Raw genomic sequence first — 27,731 nt, forward strand, 5'->3', positions numbered from 1 at the left:
TACTTAATTTTAGCTGCTGAATTGGAGTCAGTCTTCAAGTTGAAAAGAGACCTTGGAGATGATCCAAGCCTAACACCCTCTGAGTAACTGACCTCTAGAGAGATGAGCTGTTTCCCCGGGTGAGGGGAAGAGCCAATGGCACAGCCATAATCAGAACTTTAATTCTTGATGCCCTATCTTTTGTACTTTCCATTTACACAATGCTTCCTCTGAAATAAGATTTAAATAGGGTTGAAATGAGATCATGTTTAAATCTAAAGTGCCACAGAACTTATTTAAAACTTACATTCAATTTTGCTAAAACATATTTCTTATGTAGAATTTCCCCTATGGCCTATTATGATCTTTGGCTTTATTGTTTTCATATAATTCAGTTATAATCCCATGAATTTCAATTTCTGATATAAAGCACACACACACACACACACACACACACACACGCACACACACACACAAACATGCTGAGCTCCTAGCAATGTTAAGCAATAAAACAGTAAGTACATTTAAACTTAGAAAAGCCTTCTTATGGCATTTCGGCAGGTAAATTCCTCCACTCCATTTTCTCTTTTATTGTTTTAAATAAACAGTGGTATTATGCTTTAAGTCTTATGCCATAAACACATAAACACAATTACAAATGTTTTTCACGTAATAAATAATATATTGTCAAATATGGAAAATGATGTGTCTGAGAAAGAACTTAACTCTACTTAATCTTCACTAATATTAAGTAGGTACATTGTCATACAGGTGTTAATTTGGTTTCTGTTCACTATAGGAAGCTACTCAAAAAGTAAAGAATCTTATTTTTAAAATAACACATGATAATTATATTTATTAATGCAATAAAAATGTATTGAACAACTGTGTGCCAGACAATATTTTGGAAGAGGATTATTAAAACAGTAAAAGATAACTCTGCATTCACTGAACTTATCAACCAGTAGAGAAAAGACAGAAAATACGCATAAGTTAACAAGAAAAAAATATGCATTTCCTGATAAGGACACTAATATCTTAAATAATGTCAAGTTAAGTACTTTAGAATATTAGCACATTTATATTAATTTCGTAATGTTTAGATGAGCAAATACACCTTTATCATTTCTAAATATTTGCCATAAATCTCTAATTTACTCTCTATATTTTATATGTGTAGGTGAAAGGAAAAGAGAAACTTTTTGCAGATGCCTTTATTTTTCTTCAAAAGTCTTTATTTTTAAACTTTTGCATAAGGAATATGGCTCCTCCAAATGTCAAGTTTTCCCCAAATATAAAGATCTTAGCTTAAAGCAAGCAATGTTCTCTTTCAAACATCTACTGATTGACACATTGGAAATTAAATGTAGACGCTGCTTTTGGAAGTGTTGTCTTCTGTTGACGTCAACATTGCATGAAAATAAATCAAGGATGAAACCATTGCTTCTGTTATTAAGAACTATTCTGTTGTGGTATTTTACAGTTTCATGTGTGAACCTATGTAGCCAATAATAAGATGCTTTTGAAAATCTGACAGTTTTTAACTGCAAAGCTTTAATAAGAGGAGCCTCTGGATGCACCTACAAAACAAAAGCATGCCCTAATTATTGCATCCCATCACCTCCATTCATATTAATGCCAACATAGAAAGAGTACAGTACTAATTTTAAGAAAAATTATTTCTTTGCACAAAGTCAACCAGAAACTTCCCAGTTTATAAGTTGTATGTGAGAGTATATTAAGTTTGTGGTAAGATAGTTTTTCCAAAGGTTATTGCTTTATTTTTGGTCACGTGGTGGTTATCACTTAGACCTACTTCTCAATTGTGTTAGATTCTTCATTATCCCTGCTCTTCTAAGAAATCAGGTGCTGGACATGCTGCACCAAAGATCATCCTTTGTTCTTATCTAGTTATATTCAAATCTCTTCCACCATGTGCAATGATGTCAGTGCCCATTGGGTCCATCAATCCTTGATTTGCTGACATCAGTTATAACTCTCTATCAATTCTTCTTTGGAGATTCTGTTTTCTTTCAGTATAATAAAGAAATACATACTTAAAGGTGATAAAGATCTATAGCCCAGTTCTTTTATGCAGATGCCCCAGTCTAAACTCTTATAATACTTTTGACTTTCTCCTTGTTTATGGAGGCCAGACATGAGCACAGAGGTCTAGCAGTGCCTTCACTTATATTTATTCGTTTAGAAGATGTTCATCTTGAAGATTATCTCTCTACTTTGTAAGATGACATCCTGTGAAAACATTTTGAAATTTTATATTGATTCTGTCTTCCACAGGTAAAAGACTTGGAAAATAACAGAAAACACAAAGAGTTTTCTATATAAGGTTGACTTTTCTATTAAGGTAAAACTAAAATTTTTCATGATCTAAGTAGCAGTAAGGAGGATTTATTATACCAGAAATAAAAAATATAAATTATCTTTCCCCACTCAAAATGAGAGGTATGCAGAATTACAATTCTACAAGGAGGTACTTGGTTAGAACTCTTAGAGTACTTCATTACTTTATATCCAGATTTTCATTAGAAAATACAAAATATACACTTCAGAAACTGCATTACAAAATCACTTAGAAATGTAACTTGCAATTGTTTCTACAGAATACAGGATGATTATTGATGAAAAAATTCCAATCCCTTGTAAGTTTTTTCTTATTTGCCTTCCCAAAATGTAAGGGTATCTGAAAGAAGCTATTATCATTACCAATAAAATATACTACAGAGATACCAGTATCCTAAACATATACAGAGAGTGAAATAACTTTGTTTATTGCTTACTTATTTTGGTTTAAATAGCTGTTTTATTTTAGACTATCATATACCACCAAGATTATGGGAAGGCACAATTATCTTAATAACATCTTGAAACATGAAAAGATTAACAGACAGCCTAATTGAAGTCACTTTTCTTGAAAGGGAGGTAAATTAGGCAAAGAAAATTTCCTTTCAAGAGAAACCTTTCTCTTTTCTTTTTTTTTTAAAGACTTAATACAATCTGTAATATTTCAAATAATGGTTACAAATAAATGTTTTTTCTTGAGATTACTTATTTGTAGGATTTTATACTAAATCATCTTAAACTGTACAAAAATATTACTATTTTAACCTCTGACTCTAATAATAATCAAAGATTTGGCAAATAAAAAGCCAAGTACAAGGTTTTTTAAAAAACATAACAAACATCTGAACACATCAGAATGTAATATATTATCTTAAATGTTACAGAAATGAGGTAAGTAATAAAGTGCGATATATCTTGCTGCTTAGGAAGATGGTTTTATTCACTGTACAAAAATACTGAGGAAAACAAAGAAACAAAATCAATTTAAACTTAGTTGGTTAATAAAAAATAATACTACTAGGAGATCAAAGCTGTACCTTACTTAATGCACTTATTGGATGAGAGTATTTAATGAAGAGAACAGCACCAAAGAAGCACTAAGACACAAAGATGACAGAACAGCACCACCTAGTTCCCTTTATAAAAGTTTCCAAATATGTGTGCATCTCTGACTTTGGAAAACTGAGTATATTTCAAAATAAATCATTTAATATGAAACTATACTCTAGCCATTTATCGCCTGCAACACAGCATTAACTTGAATTAAAGTTTCTTTTAAAACCAAAAGAAAGTAAAACTAAAGTTAATGGGTAAGGAAAGTTTTTCTAACAGAGCACTGCATTACTGTGTGTAATCCAAATAAGTAAGTCTCTAAGTAGAACTATTATAAATGCTAGTCCAGCATTATTACGATTTCCAAAGTATATATAAAAAATTACAAAGGATTAGCTTATCTACTGAAACATGTACATCATACATTCCAGGGATATCACTAGTAATAAATAGTAATACTCAGAAATACCATACAATCTGTTAGAAATGTGATATTCCCATCTTGGGGTCATCAAAGTTAAATATTAAAGGAAGTAAAATAATGACACTAAGAATATTTGTAGCTGGTTCCTATGATGTGTTTCTCTCCAATGTTTTAAATAATTGTTGATAAAATTCATTTTATTTTTAAAGTTTTTAATTGGTATCTCCATCTATTCTTCAGCTTTGCTGACCAGGTGGTTAATATTTCAACCATATTGAACAGGAAGAAGGGTTTCAGGAACAACACTAAAATGACACTTCCAAAAAGCTAAACTATGTTAGTACAGGTTTTAACCAAGCATGATGTATTATAATGTAAGCAAGGGAGGGAGTTTTAATATATATGACACAGTATAAGGAGCATCGTTTCTAGATAGGACACTTTAAAAATGTTTTCCCTGAGGCATCAGTAGCTCTTTAAATAAATGTCGCTGGTAACATCAGAATTGCTCAAGCAGAACTCCAGCTCTAAAAAACTAAATATTGTTGCTTGTTACATAGATCCTTCTCACAGACCTCTTCTCCCCTACATTCCCTCTGCTGACCTGGTCATCTACTGTTCTGGCCCACTGAGCCTTTATGAAATTAAATGAATCATCCTCTCGAACAAATCAGTTAGAATAGAACATGCTTGAATATTTCTTGTTCACTTGTCAGGTTCTTTCAAGTTGTATTAATAATAATAATAATAAAAAACTGGCATCATACTGAGAACGTTTTCAGGATAAACGACTGGAGGAAATGAGAGCTCTTTAACCTTAAATTTAAAAAGCCCAGTGAGGTTTACACCATTGTTGTAAACCAGTGATTTCACATCCTCATTGATATATCCACATTCTGTTGCTGTTGAAAAGATATTACTATAAAAATAAAATTTCTAATATTAATTCAGAAAGGTATTACAGGTTGGGCATAGGGGCTCACCCCTGAAATCCCAACACTTTGGGAGGCCCAGGTGGGTGGATTACATGAGGCCAGGAGTTCTAGACCAGCCTCGCCAACATGGGGAAACCCTGCCTCTACTAAAAATATAAAAATTAGCCAGCGTGGTGGTGCATGCCTGTAGTCCCAGCCACATGGGAAGCTGAGGCACGAGAATCACTTGAACCCGGAATGCAGAGGTTGCAGGAGCCAAGATCAGGCACTGCACTCTAGCCTGACAGACAGAGAAAGACTCTACCTCAAAAAAAACAAAAACAAAAACAAAAAAAAATGGAAAGGCATCACATATTTTCTTTTGTTTATTATGTGACCACCATTAGACTGTAAATTCCATAAGGGTAGAGGTTGTTTCCATCTTGTTCATTTATATATCCAGCATTTTCAAACTCTACCTTCAAATAGGTATTTGTTGAAAAATGAATCAATGAATGAATAAGTTATGATTAAAAAAACCAAAGGCTATGAAGAATAAAATGTCCACAGAAATAAGTACATTAAATACACAGAAATATACAATCAAACTCAAAATTGAAAAACCTAATCCAGTCCACTTCCTAATAATAAAAATGACTAACAAGAAAAACAGTTTCCTAATTTGCAGAGTTGATCTATGGATGTGATTTTGTGAGAAAAGTATGTATGGCTCAAAACTCAGGCTGATGACTACAAAATTACTTCATAAACTTCATTGACAGAGAAAGAAAAGCCCTGAAATTTATAGAGGCACATACATCAAAATAAAAAATCCGTTTACATTTGTAAAAATCTTAAGCATTAAACGATGCATAGATGGATACGAAAAGTAAAATTTTAGTAAACGTTATTTTAAGAGCATGCAGTTAATGTTACACTATGTTATAAAACATCTTTAGGTGGAAAGGAAAAAGAAAAATGCCATTTCTGCAGTTTATAATCATCCATAAATTTCTTCTACATCACCAAAGAATGGATGTGGTTCCAACCTCTCAATCTACAGCTGAAAAAATTAAGTTGCAAGAGAAGTAACTTGCTCAAGGCCTGTGAGACAGTGGCATGGCTTGCATGAGAACTTAGGTCTCTCGCTTCCTACCATCATGTCTTACTGCTGCAAGGCACTTCCAAAATCAAAGTTTTAATTAGTTCATTGATAGCTCTTCCCTTTACAGAATAAAGAACTCTCACTACAAAATAGAAGGCCTCCCCCATGCCAATCTCACTACCACTTCTACAAGAACCACAACTTGACCATGTCTTCTGCTTGTGTTCTGCCCCATTCCTCTATTGCCAATCCACCTCTGTACTCCATCATGGTATGACTAGGTAATGAGACTTCATAGGAGGAAATATCCCTAATGCCTGATGGAATTTACTTTTACCTTATCGTTAGACCAAATGAAAAAATATACTATTCTCCCCAGCCTGTCCATACCCATGGAGGATATGTGCTATATTAAAACATGCACTTTTATGTTGTCACAGCCTTCAGGGATAGCACGTTCTGCTTTGTTGATAGTCTATACTTGTACAGTCAGTAAAATTGGGTAAAGCAAGACAAAGTTTAAGATAAATCTGACTTTAGTGATTTCCATCAGACCTCTAAAATACTATGCACTTCTTATCTCTCTAGTAATACTTTCATCATAGCATTGGAAATTTCATGGAAGGAAATGATATGGAGAAATGAAGTTACTAAATGGCAACACCATTAGTTTTACCCCGTCCATAGAATTTGTATGTTAATAAAAAAGCAAACCAGTGAACATAAAACTATCCTCTATAACTTTTACTTGATTTTTAAAATATGTTTGTATATGTTATTGAACATGTAATTTTTTAAATCTTTCCATGAAATCTTACTGTAAAGTCAATACCTTTTGTACAATATCCTTTCTGTAAAATAAGTACTCTCACTATGATACTCATTTGACATATATTATGAATATTGTGTTTAATTTGATGTCTCTGGACAAGAACGTTAGTCTGAAATGATTTAGCATGTAAAGTATCAGGTAATGGATTTTCTTTCTTATAACAAACTGAAATTCAGTTTCTGAGTGAATCATTATGACTAAAAGTCTTGAGAAATAGGAAAGTATAATTTTTCTTCACATTTCCAGTTTCAGATACTATGTGGTTACACACAAAAAATTAAAATTTGTCATATCTAATAATAGGTTTACAGGAACATCCTCAATATAATGAATAAATTCAGTAACATATTAAATAATGCTTCATTGCAACAGTAAAATAGTCAACAAAAATTGCTTCCAACAAAAATTTCAACAAAAACTACCTTCCCTTTAATTCACTAGTCTCTGGAAAGTTGATCAGCAGGGGCCAAACAGAAGCCGCATTCAAGAAGAAGGTTTATTCTGCAGCTATGGAATCATACGGACATGTTTTAACATATAGCAAGACTGGGTGCTAATAGAAGCTATGAGAGAATATAATTCTTAATACCAGCTGTATAAAGTGTCAAGAACTTTAATAAATTGAGCTAGCTTCTCTTCATTGGACATTTATTTACAGAATATGTATTTCTCTGTGAGGATGTTAGAGTGATTTCAGCACCTGGCATTCAGGTAAATCTTAAGTTAGCCTAGTTAATAATATCTTTTCAAATGCTAAGAGTCACGAAACAGTCAAAAATCCAAAAGACATCAGGGAAATTGATTTTTAAAATATGAAGAAAAACTATATGACTTTTAAGAAAAGCCACATTTCACTGGGACTTTTTAAAAAGTATTCTTAAAATACTTTATGTGAAAATATAGTCACTACAAATTGTAGTGTCTTTTCTCCCTTGGTTTTGGGTTTCCAATAACTATATTTAAATTTTCTTTAAAAAGCATATAATATTTCCATCCTACCTCTGTCTTTCTAATGCAAAAAAAATCAAAATCAATCACAGAAAATATGTGTCATCAATTGCATAAGCATAAATAACTACTCATTAAAAACACAGGCCAATATTTAGATTTTTTAAAGGGCCTTTTAAATAATACTGACAGAATTTCTTCCAGTTAACTGAGAAGAATGCATCCTGAATCTTTACTTCAGGGACTAATCAGAGATCCTCTACTCTGTAGCTTGGCAGTAAAAAAAGCAGGTCAGTCCACACATAATCTGGTGGATCAAGGTCAGCTTGTAATTCCTCTTTGTTTATACATTTATCCGGAAATGCCAGCTACTCAAAGTAGAACAACAAGGATAATGTGGCTTCACATTTAACCAAAGTCATCATCAGGAATATTTTTGAAGCTAGAGATAAAATCTTTAGAAAGCAGATAAAAGATAAGGGGTTAAAATACCCAAAGAAATCAGGAAGATTCAAACAAATGTTTACAGTGCATATTTGAACTGATTGACCTGACTGAAAGCAATTAATTCATATTTTGTGAAGTACACCATTATTTAGAATTCTTTTTGTTTCCTGGAGTGCATTTCTGTCTTCTTCCTATATATTACATGCAAATGAAAAGTCACTGAAAATATTTATTCTATTTGGAATACTGTATTGGCATTTTGGCAGTTATAATGTAAATACTTAAATATTATCTGGATCCAATTAAAGAGTTGTGTCAAGATGAAATCTATTAGAAGAAAACTTATCAATCAGTGCAATGAAAACATTTTTTTTTTAAAGACACAGACCAGACATTCAATTAGGCACTTGAAATATAATGAAGCCTAAGACTTCAGCCCTGTACACTAGGGGCTTACAGTCCACTAGAGGAGACAGGCAGATAAACACATAACCTTAAAAACACTACAGCAATAATATGCAAAGGTTTCTGTAGATCATAGAATAGACAAAATCAAATGCTCAGTTCTCTCATGAACTAAGAAGACATAAATGCTTAAAATAATCAATAGAGGGCAGATGGCATTCTTTTGTCCTCTAAAATTAAAACTATGGCTTCAAAAATTATGCTATTGTATAAAATAATCAAACAAAAAATGTCAAAAAATATTTATTATATCAGCTTATAAAATGCTTTTTATTGCCATAAACATAAATGAAAGAATAAAAGACACAAGTTGCAGTTACAAATTAAACCACAATTTTTTTTACCACATAAGACACAGAGAAAGACATGTAAGTCGAAGGGTATAATTAATATAAATGTACTCTCAAACTCATGTAATATAGGAAAATGTGATAGTTTGTATGATGACACATACAAAACCAGTCAATTCTTGAAGGAATCTCTCCACAAATAAAGTCTCTTTAAGAAAAAGATGTCTGCCTCTCTCTGTTGAGTTCAGTTTCTCTCTATACTCTCTATTCTTACCAGTATTCAAATTGCATCCAAATTAAAACCTGAAAATAAAATGTCTCAAATTTGGCAATGCACTGACATTTGGCAGTCCATAAAGACTGCAGGCAATTAATACTGCCTAAATATCTATAGCCTCATATAAAAACCAGCAAAACTTCAAGATCCCACCATAGCAAAATATGTTAATGGGCTAGTTAAGGAATAGAGTATTGACTGAGGAACAATTTCTGATTCTTCTTTTTGTTTGGGAAAGTGAAAGGAACAATCTCTATTCAGGGTAGGGGATTCAGATTTTCAGTCATTATTTTATTTCATTCCTAGAGCAGTATCTGTTATTTAGAAATAACAGACACTGTATTATATATCACAATGGTGAATTTAATTCTGCCTTGGCAGGGCACTAGTAAGTGCAGAATGTGAGTAACTGCTTGCTATATTGGAGTCATAGATATATAATTGCCTTCAGAAACATCCTTCTCTGAATACCACCTACACATTAATACATGACAGTGAACTTACAGCCAGACCCCTGTTCTATCCCACATGATCCCTGAAAAGGCTTTGAAATGAGGACACGTGCATAATTAAGGCACACTGAATATCACAGTACATGTAACAAACTAGAGTATTATGAATCCTTAGGGGAACCTCATAGAACTAATACATTTTCTAAAGAAAGCTGCACATGAGTAAAGGGAGACTAAAATGCTAATTAGATCCTCTCAGTGGAAGCTATAGAAAAGTTGATTCTTGAATCCTGAAGTTGGACACAGAATGGAACATTTGTATACAGAAAGGCTGGAGAGGGAATAAAAAGAACTTGACCTAAAAGCCCTTGAATGATTTACACAATTCATGAGAAAATAAATGAAGCAAAATAAAAATATAACAGTGGGAGAATTCGAAACCTCCTGAAAGGGTTAAGTATGAGAACTGATTTCGTATTAGACAGGGATTATGTAACAACAGAGGGAAATACTCAGCCTAGCATATGCTAATTTAGTCGGCTTTGCCAGGCGTTTCTCTGTGTGTTTGGCTGGCTGACTCACATTCCTTTCCTCTTCTTTTTGCCATTTTTATTAAGAGACTGTGGAATGGAGCTTTCAAAAAATGCAATAATAATAATAAAAACAATTCAACACACATCTTACACGTTTTATCCTTGCTAAAATACTGGGGTGTGCTCCTTGAGGGTTGAAAGGAAAAACATCCAATCTGTACATATTCGGTACATATCCTTTAGCACAATTCCACTTTATTCTGCATTCCCCATTAATTTATTTTAATGGATCTTTCAAGTTGGTAGCATGGGCAGGGAACGGGAGGGATATTATATTCCTGGAGAGTATAAAGGAAGCTGAGTTACTACTCAGACTTCAGCACATAAAATAAGAGAGCAGTAAAGAAATGGCAATTAAATAAAAAGCTTATTACATATTTTTCTTTGCTTTTAAATATAAATATTCTAATTTCTGATGCATTGTCTCTCACTTAAACTTAAGCCTACAACTCCAGATCAAAAAACAGAGATGCATAAGGTAGGAGAATGAACGGAAGTTATGAATATCATGGACATTTTCCTCTATGGGGGATATAGGACACGCTATGTAAAATATGAATTTATTAAGAAAATTAGGACATAGTTTACACACTATAGATTTTAAGCATTAATGTTTAAATAAACATTATGAAAGGCATCTGCATTTTAAAATACAAACAACTGTAGCCTAAGAGCTAAAAATATTTCTTTACAAGAACAAATTAATTGGCTTTATAAATTACAGCAAATCAATATAACAGCTATACACTTAGCAGACGGCAGCACATCCTTGTCAGGAAAGGTGCTTTCTCACTCTCTTCTCAAGGACAACTTTAGAAAAGCAGTGTATCCTTACTGTAAATTAACCATCCTAAAATATGGAAAATTTTTAGAAACTAAATTTGACTTTTAAAAGGACTTTGTTTTCTTATAAAATGATTTGCACTATTTGATCACATTTAGCTTTGAGATTTTTTTCCCTGAAATCAAATGTATGCTTATTTTTATTTTCTAAACAATCCGTAATGACATCATTATCTAACCCCGGAATAACTCCTTAACCATGACTAGACAGGGACTTCCTCTTCAGCATTGAAATGGCTGAAAGATAATTTAAATATTTAAGTGAAAATGATTTGCTGACTCAGAAAGAGTTATTCCCAAAGTTGAATAATGACTATCTTAATATTTACTTCAAAGACCTCTAAAATATAATGTGAATAGTTAACGGCCCCCTCTCTCCATAGCAGATCTTACAAACTCTGTATCTATTCAAGTAGTAACAAGTTATTATCAGTTCCATAAGCACAAAAATAGATCCAGAATACTCAACCCTATTGTTATTCCATTAATTGCAAGACTTGTGTGTGTGTTTTAAGTGGAAAGCTTGTTAATCATTATTGCAGTCCAAAAAAATTTACCGAAAAAAAATTCCTAATCTTCATTAAAAGAGCAAAATAACACAATGAGTAAAAACAAAACAAATGCTTACCTTTTTCTTCATTTTATTATACATCCCTGAAAGCCCTAAACTCTAAGTACAAAATTAATAAAGATGTTCTTCAGTTTTAAAAATAATGACATACTTTAAATGTGTATAAATGTGCATATATATAAGTAAGTGACTCTGGAATATTTCCTTTCTCAATAATTACATCTCTGACTTTGACATTAATATTTAACTGATCCCTACTTAAGCAGAGTATTTACTTCACTAATTTTTAAATAGGCTACATACTTCTAAGATGAAACCAATTTCATGTATGTTTAAGGAAATCCACTGAAGACATTAACAGGACCAATTGGACTCACTGCTTGAATAAAAATCAGCATGTATACACGTTCAGTTTTTTTTTTTTTTTTTTTTTTTGTTCTGTGGCAAATGGAATCAAAATATACAAAGCTACATTAGTTTCTTTTATCTGATAGGCTTTAAAAGTAACAACGGGTTTACAACCCTTATATTTTTAGAAAACATATCAGATGACTTTGCCTATGTGATAAATAATATTGTTCAGATAGGAAACATTCTCTACTGAAGTGACATAACACAAGTTATACTTAACAACACAAAATAAACTGAACATACACTGAACAGTTAACTCCTATTTTGTAAAGAAACTACTATATTCTCACAGCACAGGAAATGCTCTAATAAGAATGAGATTAAGGGACTAACTCCTTACTAAAGAAAGAACTGGATAACAGAATGTTTCCCAGCTCAACAGTTATTAGGTCCAACACATGTAAAAAATAGCAAAGAAATCCTATTTTAATGTTGCTATTCATCTTCATTAAATTGACCTCTGTTCTTGATAATTTAAAAGAAAATTAAATGTTCACCCTTCATTGGATGAAAATGTTGATAGTTTTAGTAGGATTTATTTATTAATCTCTAAACAAAATATATGGTCTCTCTTTTGCTTTGTCATAAGCTCATGTGATTACAAATACTCTGGATCATTTCTGGTTATAAAAAGCTAAAGGATGTTTTATGTCCACTACAAGCTCTGAAAGACTTCCCATTTCACTCTGATGCCACATGACTGCTTTCCTGTGAATTTGCTGCCTCTGCAGAGCACATTAGGCCTGAGATGCCATTTGCATCATCACACAGCAGGGGGCTTCAGCTGCCACAGCTCTAGGTTAATCCTCACCCACCTCTTTACACAAGGAATTTGCAGAAGATGCCTTTCTTGATACTACAGAATTGCACTCCAAAAATGCTTGACATTTGCAGATAAAATGTTGGCAATGAATGTGTCCTTTTAAATATTTTAGGTTAAATGAGTAAATTTAAATTATGTCTTTCATTTTTTATGAAATTAGTTTATGATCTAATCTAAGGTAAAGTATCTGGGGTTTTTAATCAAGGAAAAGAAAAAAATGGGTAGGAAAAATGTTAAAAAATGTCTGATCAGATTGAATTCATTTAAAGATTTATGCAAGTATCTTATTTATGTGATACTTTTATATAGGAAAATTTTAATAAGCCAATATAAGTTACAAAATGTCAAAATTAACTTTTATGTGACTAAACCAATTATGAGTACTTACTTATTATGAAAAGATCATTTAACTTCATCAGAAGTAATTAGGATATACCTGTTATTCAATCCAACACGACTGTTTATGAATCTACTAAACTAAGGATAAGAAAATTGCACAGATACATAAGGCACAGGGCTTGTCCTCAGGAAACTTAAGTATAATAATTTAAGCGAGTAAATCACACAATATCTACCAATTCAACAAAGGGCTCCTGACTTCAGTTTTTGAGTCTGCTTCCTTGGTTTGTGATTTTTCTACTCTCTGCTTCCTCAATCTACTCAAGCTGCAATAGAATGGGTGACTTAGCCAATGGATTTAATAAAGTCTAATAAGATGAGGACTATTTCTCAATAAATATCATAGAGTGTATGTCAGCAAGATCAAATAAAACACCTATGTGATACTAGGTCTATATTCTATTATTAATGTACCTCCAAATCCTTCGTAGTAAATAAGGTTTACTTGTCTCAGCCATTGATATCCCACAGACCACTTAAAGAGAAAACTGATATCATTTGGTGTTGATTCATGGCCACCTTCAAATGCATGCTTAGGATGTCTTCCAACATTTTTGCACTTCCATTTTGCTCTTTAAGTGATTTAAGTCATTTTTTTCTTTAAGAAAAATGACATTCTACCACTATTCAATTGTGTGACAAATAGTTTTCAAGTGTCTTATCTTCTAGTGAAGGACACAAGAACAGATCATTTCAGTTGGTATTTAGCTTTGTCATATTATGTTTCTAGAGTTCTAATAGTTATAGAAATGGGAAAAAGACAACGAAGTAAGCTTCCACATCTTGATAGAAAACTAGTCTAGACACTCCTCATATTTGCAAAGAAGATTTTCTTAATTACCAATTGTCTGATGTTTGACCATTTAAGCCACAGTTGTTGGCATTTAAGTACATAGGCTCTAATTTTCAGTTTCTGTTAATCAAAAGAGGGAGTGAGTGAACTATATTTCAAGAACTGCATTTGGCATAAGAAATGAGCTTGACAAGATTAAAGTTAATACATGTAGAGGTAAAAGAGTTGGACAGACATGCTTTTAGGAAGCACAGGTATTTCATTAAGTGTATATAAATATAACACATATTATAATGTGCTTTCTAAAATTGTAAGGTGAGGTTCATGACACATACTGAGGCAAGTAATATGTACGTCCAATGAGATTTAATTTGAATATATTTTTTACTAAATATAACAAATCATTTACCAGAATAACCCATGGGAAAAGAACTCCCCTCCCACACACACACACACAAACTAAATCCCCAGTATCTGTGTTGAAGGTGTTTTGGTATATGGCTAATTCCAAAAAGTAAACACAGTTCTCAACAAATCAGGTCTTGTATGCATGTATGCATGACTATTTCCTGTTATAGTTTGCCCTTGTTTCTTTATTGCCCTTTCCAGAATTGTTTCCTGTGCTGCCCAGGGCACTCTCTCCATCTTTGCAGTGCCCCTTCAGGCATGGAAAGGGATAACGTTTCAGCAAGGGTTAGCAATTGAACTGGATCTGCTCTATAGCCAAGAGAGGACTTAGTTACAGGTGGCAAGCTTTCGCAATCCTTGCAAAGAAATTCATTTCTCTAATGTGTCCCTTGCCCTTACTCCAGATTTTCCTCTTTTTATGATGAGGGAAATTAAGAAAAGATGCATTGTAGTTTAACACTAAATCAAATTTTGCTATTTAAGTAGCCTGCATTACAAGTTATACTTTGGCCAAACAAATGTTTGGCCAAAAACATATGTTTATTTTCTATTTAACTATTATTCATTTCCTAAAGAAACGAGGATGAGGACAAACAAACTGGCAGATGTTACAGAATTAAGTAAGCCAAAAAAAAAAAAACCTCATTTTATCATTGACTTCTCACCACTGGCTTATCACCCCACATACTAACAAACCAGAAAATTGATTTTGCTTCCCAGAAAAATACATAAAGGTGGCAATAAAAAATACAGTCAGTTAAAACACAGAAACATGGAGAAGATATGTTCCAATGAGTCTTCTTGTCTTTAAATAATGTATACTGCAAGAAAGATTATAGTAATATATGTGATAAATAAACTGATTAGTATTACTTAAGTGAATATCACTATACTGTTGATAAAGCTAAAAAAAGAAGCTATTGACTGACTATAGTATTTGCCTAGTCATAACTACTAGCAGGCAGGGCAGACTCCCTCTAGCCAAAATCAGTCGCTGACTAGTTCCCCTGCCACCCTGTTCTCCCTGTACATAGAAAGGAAAGACCTGCTAAGTATTTAATCTATGTCCAGGAAATAAAGCCTTCATTTTACAATCTAACGAAGTCCTAATAAAATGGTAGGGTAGTGGGAGAAACATAAATCTGAACCCCGAAGCAATGTTTTCAGCCAAGTCTAAGACAAGGAAGGCATGAGCAATTTGTTTGAGCAAAAACTGACAATATCAACAAAGTATGATGTGTCTGTGGAGCATGTTTGATGAATAAATGTGAGGCAGCCATAAACATGAGAAGACAATCTTATGGTGCTTTGTGCCCCCCCCCCTTTTTTTTTTTTTTTGTAATCCTCTTATCTCTTTTAGTGTATTCACATGACCTGATCTAAGATGCTCCTAAGTCCACAGACATGGTTGGACTAGTGCTCTTTCCCTGGTTGCTGTATAGGACGCTTATTTATTTATTTATTGGACCTAACGCTGGTGTTGCTGCTGGTTGCAGTGGTGCAATTTTCCCTGCTATACTCACACCCCTTCCCCGCACCGCCCCCGACCCCAGTCTGCTGTGAAAAGCAGCACTGTCTTAATTATTGGTTTACATACTCAATAAAAGAGACCCATGCTTGAATGCTGCTGATGGAATCTCTCCGGGTAGAGAAAGAGTAAATCCTCCTCCAGGCTAGGAGAGAGGCACCAGCAAACAGTTATTTTGCACTGCACTGAATAGACAATTCACAGGGAAATGTTGAAGGAAGAGAGGAGGCGACCCCAAGTGCAGTCCATGGCCCACATGCTCTATAATAAATAATTTCGCAGCAGCCCAGCAGTGTGTGCATCGACTGGCCGGGGCCAGCACACACAGATTGGCAGGGAAAATACATCTGGCGGTGTCGAATTTTCATCGCAATCACCAAATTAACTGATTCCCCCACATCACACTTCCCCAACACGGCGCACGCCAGTGCGCGCGTGCGCGCGCGCGCGCGCGCGCACACACACACACACACACACACACACAGAGTACAGCTGAGAAATGCAAGTTACTGAGAGGTGAAGTAGGGTCTCTGGGAGATTGCCTCAGAGCGGATTAAAAACCTAAGCAACGTGTCAGACACCCGAGTTACTTGTGTGAGGATGGGGGTGTGAATGGTGAGAAATGGGACCAGGAGGCGTAAGCAGGGAGAATGTGCTGTCTGCCGTCACAGAGATTCTGGAACATATGACATATCTGAAATTTATACCCAATGTAAAATACACAAAAGTACCACAAAAATATTCTACGAAATATCTCTATAAGGTCAGTTAGTTAATTCAGGAAAATTCTGCCTACCGCCTCTTGTTTCACATTCATAAATATGCATAAATAAAATTAGGTCCCCAGTCTATATCCCGGAGGAGGGCAGGAGAGAGGATGCATTCCAAGAACTTGCTGAAAGATGGTTCATTGACCTCATTTAAATCCTCCAAAGGCCGATTGGGTTTTGCACGCCAGTGAGTCTACGTGTGTCTTACTTTCAGATCCCTTTTACCCACAGAAAAATTAATTTGATCAACTTATCTTTCCCGCAAATACGCAAATAATGACAGAAGGGTTAGAGGCAGGCAAAGAAAAAAAAAAAAAAAAACCTAGTCACCTAGCTTTAAAAATATTCTATCAACCATCATTTTCCATCCATCCTCGCTATATCTCACACTCAAGCCACATCCCTATACTATTCTCTTCAAAGCAGCAATCTTCCGCCTTACAGCCCCTGCCTACCCAGCCCTAGCACGCCGCCTCCCCTGCCTCCTCCACCAAAGTGTCCTCTCTCCATGCACTCCTATACTATGCATTGCCATTTATTTCATAATCAGCATCGTCCTCCCATTCCACACAGCCCCCTCCCACCCTCCTCCAAAAAAGAGGGTCTGGAGAAAAGTGAACCCAGATTCCCCAGCCACCTGGCATCCAAAACCAGTGATTTGCATAATAACAGCGTTTTGTGCGGTTTCCCTCCACTGCGGTCACAGGGGTTCTTAAATTTCACGTGAAAGGATAATATTAATTAAGGAAAGAAGCGGCAGAGAGAGGATGGAGAGGTAGGAAATCTAAGTGAAAATCTCTTAGCAGTAAAGTAACTGCTAGGGCACATATATTTCTTTGGTTAAAAAAAAAGAGACACAGACTGAATAATAAAAAGTCGATGTGTTGATAAAGTGGGTTTGGGTCTTTAATTTTTTTTTCCTTTTCTCCCCTTTCTTAATTTCTTGGTTCGTTCATTCATTTTTTTTCTTATTCTTTTTTCTTTCTTTCTCTTTCTTTCTTTCTTTTTTAAATCCCAGACAGAGTCTCCTCTCTCTTCCTAGGTGAATGACACGTCTCACAACACATTTCCCCCCCGGGGATGTTATTGCAATGCACACGGTGCTGCCGCTGCTGCTGTTCTCCACGTCTTGGTAGCTCGCTCCCAGGCTCTCACACACTTTTTAAAGACACACGAATGTGATGATGGTGGGAAGAGGGGGGGAAAGAAAAGATCCGAAAAGGGGGAGGTTAGAGAGATGACAAGAGATGGAGAGGGTCGGTCAGGAGCGTGATGTGGGAGGTGGCTGGTGCGGGTTGTCGCGAGCGTGGAATGTTCAGAGAGGCACAAGTTGCCAGCCAAAAGGCGTGGGAGGCGGATGCTGGCGGGGATGGAGTGAGATGAAGGAAGCTCAGGTGAATGAAAAGGCGAAAGGTGCCGCGAAAGGGGCTGACTGCTGGGAAGGCAGGGCTGAACCAGCCTTAGAAATTCGAGGGGCTGGTGCAAACTGCCACTGCCCCCTGCCGCACCGGAGAGTAGGGGGAGGGGGTGGAAATCGCTGGGGACAGGGGGACTGGGAGGGGGAGAGTGGAAATATGGGGTGGAATGGGGAAGATGAGGAATGGGCGAGAAGTTGATGCTCCCCGCGGCGGGGCGGGGATTACCTTGTAGCAGGAGCCCGCAGACACTGTAGAAGCGGAGAACGGCGCTGCGTTTCCAAATCATGGTCCCTTCTCTAAAGGGCTGGGGAAGGAGCGAGAGGGCAAGGAGATGCTGGTGAGCGGGGCACGAGAGTGCAGGGCTCCGCTGGTGTCCTCCTCCCGGCGCCCGCCGGACCCACCGTCCCCGACGCTGCGGTGCTCGAACCCGCGGACGCGGATCCGCGGCAGTAGAAGCGACAGCGGCGAAGCACCCGCAGAATGGGGTATCGGTGGGCGAAATAGTTTCTTCTCCTCCTCCTCCTCCCGCTGGCGGTGCAGCCGTGACAGCCTGTGTGCCAGGCGGGGGTTCGGAGCTTGCCTTCCTCTCGGCGCGCACAGCAAGTCCCGGCGCCCGCCGGGGCTGCCCAAGCAGGTGGTGCAGGGATGCCGGGGTGTCGGAGAAGGTGCGGGCGAGGGCGGCAAGGAGTGGGCAGGTCACGGAGGGGAAGGGCTGGGGGAGAGCGGGGCAAGCCAGCAGCACCGCCGCTCGCGCCCGGGATGTCTCCTGGTCCTGGGAGGGGAGATAGCAGCGGTGGAAGCAGCGCTAGCGGCGGTAGCGGCGGCAGCGACGGCGGCGGTGGCGGCTCCCGGATGCTCCGGCTGCGGCGGCGGCGGCTGTGGCAGCAGCGGCAGCGGCGGCGGCGGCAGCGGCGGCGGCAGCTCTACGGAGCACCAGACACAAGGGCAAGCTCAGCGCGACGGAGGCCCCGCCCCACCCCAGCCAGGGATAGACACCGCCCCCCGGCCAATGGAAACACAGCCGCCCACCAGGCCCGGCCAATGAGAGAAGGGGATGGGTGGAGACAAGCGCCGGGAAAAACAAACAGGCTTCTCAAGGACCCTTCGGGCAGGAAGAACTGAAGCCCCCATTCACTCACCCCCGGAGGATCTCACCTCCTTAGAGACGTCTAGCCCAAACTTGCAGAGGAGACAACCGCCTTCGTTAATCAGAGCCTAGCGCTCAGGCAGGGTTCAGCCAATCGCCACCGCGAGGGGGCGGGGTTAGCCGTGTCCCCAGCAAGTTCTGGAATTCGTGGTGCCTGGGCCAGGTCCTGGGTGCGAGGTTCTTCTGCGCATTTGGACTCCTAGAGCAGATGGTGGCTGCACCTGCCCACTCACCAGCTGCAGTAGCAATCTCTGACGCTTCCAGCAGCAAAAGGGAAAAATTGGAGGGCGTGGGAGAGGCTAAATATAGGGAGTGGAACACCTACCTGCCTACAAGAACTTGTGTTGCAAAGAAGGAAAAAGAAGTGGAGAAAGTACATTTTGTTGTTGTTGTTGTTCACAGTTTTTACTTGGTCTAGGTATAAATCTCAATAGAGCTTGGTGGGTAGCAGTGCTGACACTGACATCAGGCAGCTCTTGGTTCAAATAGCATAGCTGTCGCTTCTTGTTTCATAATATTTGATGATTTACTTGAAAGTTTAAATCTAAAGCCTCCTCAACTGCAAAACGGGGATAATAGTGCTTAACTGTGAGAGTTGTAAGGATTAAGAAAGCAATCATGTTAGGGTAAGTCCATGGAATGCGTGCGTACTTTATAAATGGTGACTTTAGCTGTTTAGTGGGATTTTTCTAATTCTGGATGGCAGGAAATCTTAGGCAAGCCTCTTTAAATTTTTTTTAACAATAGCCTTAGGAAGGGAGAGAAGCAGAAGTGCACTTTCTTCATGGACGCAACCAAAAGGGGTCATAGAAACTCAGAAGCTAGAAAGAACTACCTCTTTAAATCAACACACTGAAATGTGTCCTTTAGAAGAGGAGATATAAATGAGCAAGACATAAATGAATCAGAAGTTGTGTTTCTAAATAAGCTTAATTCCCAGGGTTTTCCCTGTGACCAGTTTTTAATTGGATCAAATTAGCAGATGACGAACTGGTTCAGTAGTGTTCAATCAGTCACACCATAAATAAAGTCGGCTTTGTTTGAGAGACTACACAATAGAAACCTGCAAGCAAGAAGACAGAGGGAAAGATGAGAGGCAAGATCAATATTGATGCCCTTCACTCTTTCCCATTTGTGGCTTACTTTGCCACAACCTTTTGCAAATTCAACCCTTGACTTTTAACTAATGACCCATTCATTTCTCTGCCCACCTTTCTCCCCAGGTTCTCAAAATTAAGGAACAAAATGTCCATAATAAAACTGCAAGCACATTCTTGAAGAAAGATGTGTGAATACCCGTGTTATTGTAGGAGATAGTTGCCTACTGTGAGTTTTAGCTGTTAGGAAATTCATTGAGTCCACAGATACTGCTATCATTTAAACTATTGTGAGGATCAAAAGGTGAAATTCTAATCATTATTGACTCAAGCTTAGGTTTTGTGTCAGGGAGAATATAACAAATGGAAATGCCAAAGAAGTTAAGGTTTCTTTATTGAAATGGTAGTCAGAGTTTCAGGATTCTAGTGCACACCCTGCTTCTAGCTGTATGACCCTGGGCATGTATTCAACTTCCTCGACCCTCAGTGGCCTCAACTATAATATGAAGGAACTGGACTTAATTACTTAGCTACATTGAGCAATAGAAAAAAAAAAATCTTTAAGATTGTTATCAAGAAAATACCCCATTTGAGCATGAATATATCGGGATTTGTAATCAATACTCTGAAACAATGTCTTCTTATGAGTCTTGTTAATAACTGTGACAGCAATTTGGATTTGTGCCCTTACATAATCTATAGCCTTGCCCCTAAATATGTGGTCCTCAGATCAGCAGCCCCTTAAGAAATTATTAGAACAGCAGAATATCAGCCCTGCCCCATACCTATGGAATCAGAATCTTCATTGTACCAAGATTTGTAGTGATCTGTACACACACAAGGTTTGAGAAGCACTGGTCTTTAACACGTTTTGCCACATATTCGCCCCCAGGGATAATTTCAGAGGGCAATCTGTGAAATGGAAGAGCCTAAAAGGCCTAGGGGATTTTTAGTAAATTACTATTTTCAGAAACCCCAAGGGTTTCCTTCTCACCACAAAAGTAACTCCTCTTGTAAGCTATGAAACAAATTAATTAATTTAATTAGAAAGTTTTTTAAAAAGTTGAAAGTTTGATTAAGTGAGAGTCATGAACTTTCTTGTGATTAAAGGCTCTCTTTAGCCCATAAACCCAGAGGACTAGAAGAGAAATGTGCACTGGTTGCATTTCTGGGACAAAAACACTAAAAACGTAAACTCTGGTCATTCGGATAAATAATGTCAGATTCATGTACAAAGAACAGATAATGCTCTATTTTTCAAATAGTCTATTCTTAGATGCTATTACTCAATTAATTTAAAAATAGCCAATGCTCAATGGTTGTAAGATCTTTGAATATTTTAGAAAAATGTGACATTGTCAAAATGTTATGTAGATTGTATGAATAAATTCATTTTTAAAACTTAGAATTCTGAAAATAAAATATCTTTAAATGTCTTTGTTTCATAGATTTAAGGCTATATCGTCTACATATATCATCAATGTGGCAGTAAATGTATAAATTAACTGACCCCTTATGAATCATCAGACAATTAATTAGCTTCATAAATTGCCAAAAGATAGCATCTATCCATGCCTCTCTATGTGCAATAATTTGAAATATTAAACCTGTTTGGGAAATTTTCTTTACTTTCTTTATAACTAATCCCTGTATTCTCTTTCACTTCATGGCAAAAATATCTTTAAATATTTAATCCTATGTTTTGAAACAAATTTTAAAACGAAGGCAAATTAATGTCTTACAAGTAAGTCATTCATTAGTAATTAACATGTTATATGAAAGATAGCTAATAATTTTTCTGCCTTGAACATATTGGTCCTCTTCATTTATGCTATCACAGAATAAGATGACAACGTCCTCCTCCTCTCTCAACAGTACCAAAGACAGTAGGTTTTTTGTTGTTGTTGTTGTCGTTTTTAAGGTAGTTATCACAGAGGAGACTACACTTGGTTTATATTTTATGATTGTTTCTATCACAGTTGAGAGTATTGAAATTTATATTGAAATTTATCATGACTATGATGTCTATGCTTTTTTTCTTTTATGGGAACCAAGTAAACTGTCTATAATTTTAATTATGGCAAAATGGGAAAACAACTGTCACTTTTTATCACCGTGGATAAATTTCCCGGGATTTCACATGGTTCACCAGAACATTTGTATTTCTCTTTGAAAATGCTAAATTTAGGTGAAATATCTAAAGTTTTTAATATACAGTCATTCCCAGAACTAAAAATCCATGCTAAATTGACTCTCATAGCAAATTGACCCTTGTAGTAAATTGACCTAGAAAAAGAAATTTCATGGCCTGGTGAAAATGTACACCATTGTGGAAGAAAATTAGCTTATTGAGTACTGGAAACATTGATTGTCTTTCTCCTTCCTTGCTAGCATTTTATGTATGGATAATCTGCCTGTGTTGCAGAAATGTTAAGAATTTATAGGCATAGTGTATATTAAATATATCACAATATAAGTATTATTATTAATATATATGGTGTGTGTATATGGTTTGTATATGTATCATTTATAGCAATGTTAACTGCTTTAAATAGTTTTGTAACTTACCGTTTTGCTTCTGTTTACAAAACATTCAGGGTCCATCTTCAAAATATGACGTATTATTTTACCTCACTCAACTCCACATGTCTTATTACTAGAGTTTTGTGTTACGTTGATGAAAGTATATAAAAGTAATGAAAATAAATTCACAAATATTCTGAAATTTATAACCGCAAGATGAGTTGTTCCTTCCTTTTTATATAGCTACCTCAAGTAGGAATATGATCAACATTTTCACCTTCTCTTATTTTAAAATATGCAATCACAATATGTAGACTACAAATGACCTAATGATCTTATGTAGTGTAACTTCTATCTATACAATGATTGAATCTAAATGATCTAAGATATGTGTCCATCATGTACTTTCTTAAACTCATCAAGAGGGATAATCCCTTTCTCTACATTTTCTTCAGGACAAGCACACATTCACCGTACTTCATAGATGATCATATGATTCTAGAGTTTAATAGCAAGGAATATGTAAAATGGAAGTTTGGCAAATGATCAACTATAAACAGAAACATCTTGAAGATGACTGTCTACTTTGGAACATATACTGAAAATTGACTTTATTAAAAGAACAAAACAGGTAAGTAACAAGAACAACAACAAAAAGCCTCTCACTACAATGACTGTATAGCTATTCAAACCAATTTTATACCTGAAACACGTTTTGGTTTTTTTTTTTTTTTTTGTATGTGGAGCTTTTTTCTCCCTGGAACACTCCTATTGGAGATCATCCTATTTGTCATTTCCTTACATTACCAGAGAGTCTTCCCAAATGTGACATTCTCAGTGAGGCATTTGCTGATAACCCTTTTCCTCCTTACCTCTATCTCCTCTGGTCACTCTTCATGCCTCTAATTTTATTTTTCTTCATAACCTTTTAAAACCTGAACTTTTTATTTACATGTGTGTTGGTTTTTCTTCCCAACTATAATGTAAGCTGCAAGAAGAATGTAAGGACTTTGGCTTGTTGACCGAATTTTTAGCCACTAACAATAAACATAGTAATCACTCAATATGTGTTTGCTAAAGGAATGGGTGTCTGGTTTAACATGTATAAATTCAGATTCCTTTATCTTTCCTCTTTGTGTCTTTTTTAAAGGGAGTAAAAATTATGAGTATTTTTAAGTGGAATGACTAAACTAAAAAATTCAGCACTTAAAAACATTCATTTCAATTTTCATTTACAAAAGAAATCCATATGGGCTGTTACAAATATAAACTATGCAGGGATATATACAATAGGTACCCAGTGAAAATATGTAAGTTATTCCACTGCCCATTCACAACGATTGTCGGCCATTTCTTTTTTATTTGAGTGAGGGTACAGAATCTTGCTCTGTCGCTCAGACTGGAGTGCAATGGCTCACTCTTGGCTTATTGCAACTTCTATCTCCCAGGTTCAAGGGATTCTCGCACCTAAGTTTCCCTAGTAGCTGGGATTATAGGTGCATGCCACCATGCCCAGCTAAGTTTTGCTTTTTTAGTAGACACAGGGTTTCATCATGTTGCCCAGGCTGGTCTTGAACTCCTGACCTCCAGTGATCCACCTGCCTGGGTCTTCCAAAATGCTGAGATTACCACAGTGCTGGGAGTACAGGCATGAGCCACCACTCCTAGCAGATTGTTGACTATTTCTTAACTCTTCCTGGCTTTTTCATCCACAAGTGCTTTAGAGAAAATAAATAAGAAAAACTATAATCATTTAATAGAGCATGCATTTTTTAAGTGTTAGTGACTGTTTTTTAGTGGGAATCTTTGTGTTTCCTTAGAGTAAAAGATTCTTTGTATTTGCATTATCATTTAATAAAATTTCTGTTAAGAATATTATGAGTGCTTCTGTGGAATGAGCTGGCCAGACTAAAAACACTAAAACGAACTATGGATCCTGTTTTTTGACCCAGATTGACCAAATAACAGGGGCTGTGTTGGTAATTCACATAGTTGAAATAGAGGAATTGTGAAGAACACTATGATTTTACTAATTTTTGGAAAACTCAGTTTTCCTAAAGGTAGTTTTTAAATTACCTTAAAAACTCAGTATTGTAAATAGCCAATTTTATATACATGTCTAAGGAACATTGAATGTGTTCCTTAATACAATAAAAAGAAAAACATAAAAACAATAAAACATCTTGAAGTAGCAAACTAACAATTACTAAAAGAACAGAAGAGAATAGCAGGAAATGGATCTGGAAAGTGACATACAAGTTACAAAAGAGTATGGCTTAAAACATATGGCTCGTTCTCTAGAGTTGTGCCGTCCACCAGGTAAGCACTAAGTATGAGTGGCTATTTAAATTTTGATTTAGATTAATTAAAATCAATTAAATTTAAATTATGGGAGGTCGTTTCAAGATGGCCGATTAGGAGGAAGTCGGGATCGCAGCTCCGAAAGAAGGCGCAGAGGGTGAGTGGACGCCACATTTCCAGACAGATTTTTACTGACCACAGACCAGGGGATTAACAGGAGGAAGAGCCGCACGGGTCACCAGCGCCGCTGGTTTGAGTGGAGCGGCGCGCCCCTCGGCCTACGCCCTGAGGTGGGGGGTGGCGGATCCACATACAGAGCGAGAGAGACTGAATCACCTCTGAGCCAGCAAGGGGAGCTGAAGCAGGGATTCAAGTCAGGACACTCCCGGGCAAGGGTGCACCACGAATCTCAGAGCCGCTGCTTTGACTGATGCAGCGGCTCACAGGGCAGCGGATTTTTACTGCCCACAGACCAGGAGATTCACAGGTGGCGAAGCTCCACAGGTTGCCAGCGCCGCTTGTGCAGAGTGAGCGAGACCGGATCCCCTCTGGGCAAGCAAAGGGAGCTGAGGCAGGGACTCAACCCAAGAGTTTCCTGGGCAAAGAGGACGCCTCCGGAAACACGGCTGAACACGGGACGGTCCAGCTCTGTGGAGGAGGGGCGTCACCCACCGGGAAACACCCTGCAGTTCCCAGGACAATTTGCCCACAGCAGCTCAACGAAGCCTCTGCAGGTTGAGTGTGACTAGGCTGCCACCTTGTGGGCAGGGAAAACCATTGCAACAGCGGAAAATCATAACGCCCTAATTCCCTGGGACAGACCACCTAGAGGGAAGAAAAGGGGGTTTATGAGTTCAGCTACTACAGACTTAAAATTACCAAAATCAGAAAGACAGCAACTACAAAGTGGATAGGTGGATAAATCCACAAAGATGGGAAGAAACCAGTGCAAAAAGGATGAAAACACCCAAAACCAGAACACCTCTCCTCCTACAAGGGAGCACAACTCCTCACCAGCAAGGTAACAAGACTGGATGGAGAATGAGCGTGATGAAATGACAGAATCAGCTTTCAGAAAGTGGATAATAAGAAACTTCCGTGAGCTAAAAGAACATGTTCTAACCCAATGCAAAGAAACTAAGAACCTTGAAAAAAGACTTGACGAAATGTTAACGAGAATGGACAACTTAGAGAGGAATATGAGCGAATTGATGGAGCTGAAAAACACAACACGAGAACTTCGCGAAGCATGCACAAGTGTCAACAGCCGAATTGACCAAGCAGAAGAAAGGATATCAGAGGTCGAAGATCAACTCAATGAAATAAAACAAGAAGGCAAGATTAGAGAAAACAGGGTAAAAAGGAATGAACAGAGTCAACAAGAAATATGGGACTATGTGAAAAGACCTAATCTACGTTTGATAGGTGTACCTGAATGTGAAGAAGAGAATGCATCCAAGCTGGAAAATACTCTTCAGGATATTATCCAGGAAAACTTCCCCAACCTAGCAAGGCAGGCCAATATTCAAGTCCAGGAAATACACAGAACACCACAAAGATATTCCTCTAGAAGAGCAACCCCAAGGCACATAATCGTCAGATTAGCCAGGGTTGAAATGAAGGAGAAAATACTAAGGGCAGCCAGAGAGAAAGGTCGGGTTACCCACAAAGGGAAGCCCATCAGACTTACAGCAGATCTCTCAGCAGAAACCCTAAAGGCCAGAAGGGAGTGGGGGCTGATATTCAACATCCTTAAAGAAAAGAACTTTCAACCCAGAATTTCATATCCAGCCAAACTAAGCTTCATAAGTGAAGGAAAAATAAAATCCTTTGAGAACAAGCAAGCACTCAGAGATTTCATCACGACCAGACCAGCTTTACAAGAGCTCCTGAAGGAGCCACTACACATAGAAAAAAACAACCAGTACCAGCCACTCCAAAAATGCACGAAATGGTAAAGAGCATCAACACAATGAAGAATCTGCATCAACCAATGGGAAAAACAGCCAGCTAGCATCAAAATGGCAGGATCAAATTCACACATAACAATATTAACCCTAAATGTAAATGGACTAAATGCCCCAATCAAAAGACACAGATTGGCAAATTGGATAAAAAGCCAAAACCCATCAGTGTGCTGTATCCAGGAAACCCACCTCACAAACAAGGATACACAAAGGCTCAAAATAAAGGGATGGAGGAAGATTTACCAAGCAAATGGAGAACAAAAAAAAGCAGGAGTTGCAATTCTCATCTCTGATAAAATAGACTTTAAAGCAACAAAGATCAAAAGAGACAAAGAAGGACATTACATAATGGTAAAAGGATCAATGCAACAAGAAGAGCTAACGATCCTAAATATATATGCACCTAATACAGGAGCACCTAGATACATAAGGCAAGTTCTTAAAGACTTACAAAGAGATCTAGACTCCCACACAATAATAGTGGGAGACTTCAACACCCCATTGTCAATATTATACAGATCAACGAGACAGAAAATTAACAAGGATATTCAGGACTTGAACTCAGACCTGGACCAAGCAAACCTAATAGACA

General features: G+C 37.0%; 1 protein-coding gene across 3 annotated transcripts in view; it reads right to left on the reverse strand.

The window, feature by feature from the left end:
* CADM2 (cell adhesion molecule 2) overlaps positions 1 to 19,014 on the reverse strand; it is a 1,089,430-nt gene extending 1,070,416 nt beyond the window's left edge. Inside the window, exons 1-2 of one of the 3 annotated variants that reach the window (XM_012454659.3) lie at positions 18,506 to 19,014; positions 18,330 to 18,408 (exon numbers count right to left, since the gene is read on the reverse strand). In XM_012454659.3, the coding sequence (XP_012310082.1) occupies positions 18,330 to 18,390 (61 nt within the window). In that variant the 5' untranslated portion in view covers positions 18,391 to 18,408; positions 18,506 to 19,014. Of the gene's footprint in view, positions 1 to 18,329; positions 18,472 to 18,505 lie in introns of those variants that run through there. The other 2 variants (XM_012454658.2, XM_064380014.1) reach the window with 2 other exon arrangements.
* Between the last annotated feature and the right edge of the window lie 8,717 nt (positions 19,015 to 27,731).

The sequence above is a fragment of the Aotus nancymaae genome, unplaced genomic scaffold (genome assembly GCF_030222135.1).
Source record: "Aotus nancymaae isolate 86718 unplaced genomic scaffold, 86718_ANA_hifiasm-v0.15.2.pri h1tg000022l_1, whole genome shotgun sequence".
In the NCBI taxonomy this organism is placed as follows: Eukaryota; Metazoa; Chordata; class Mammalia; order Primates; family Aotidae; genus Aotus; species Aotus nancymaae.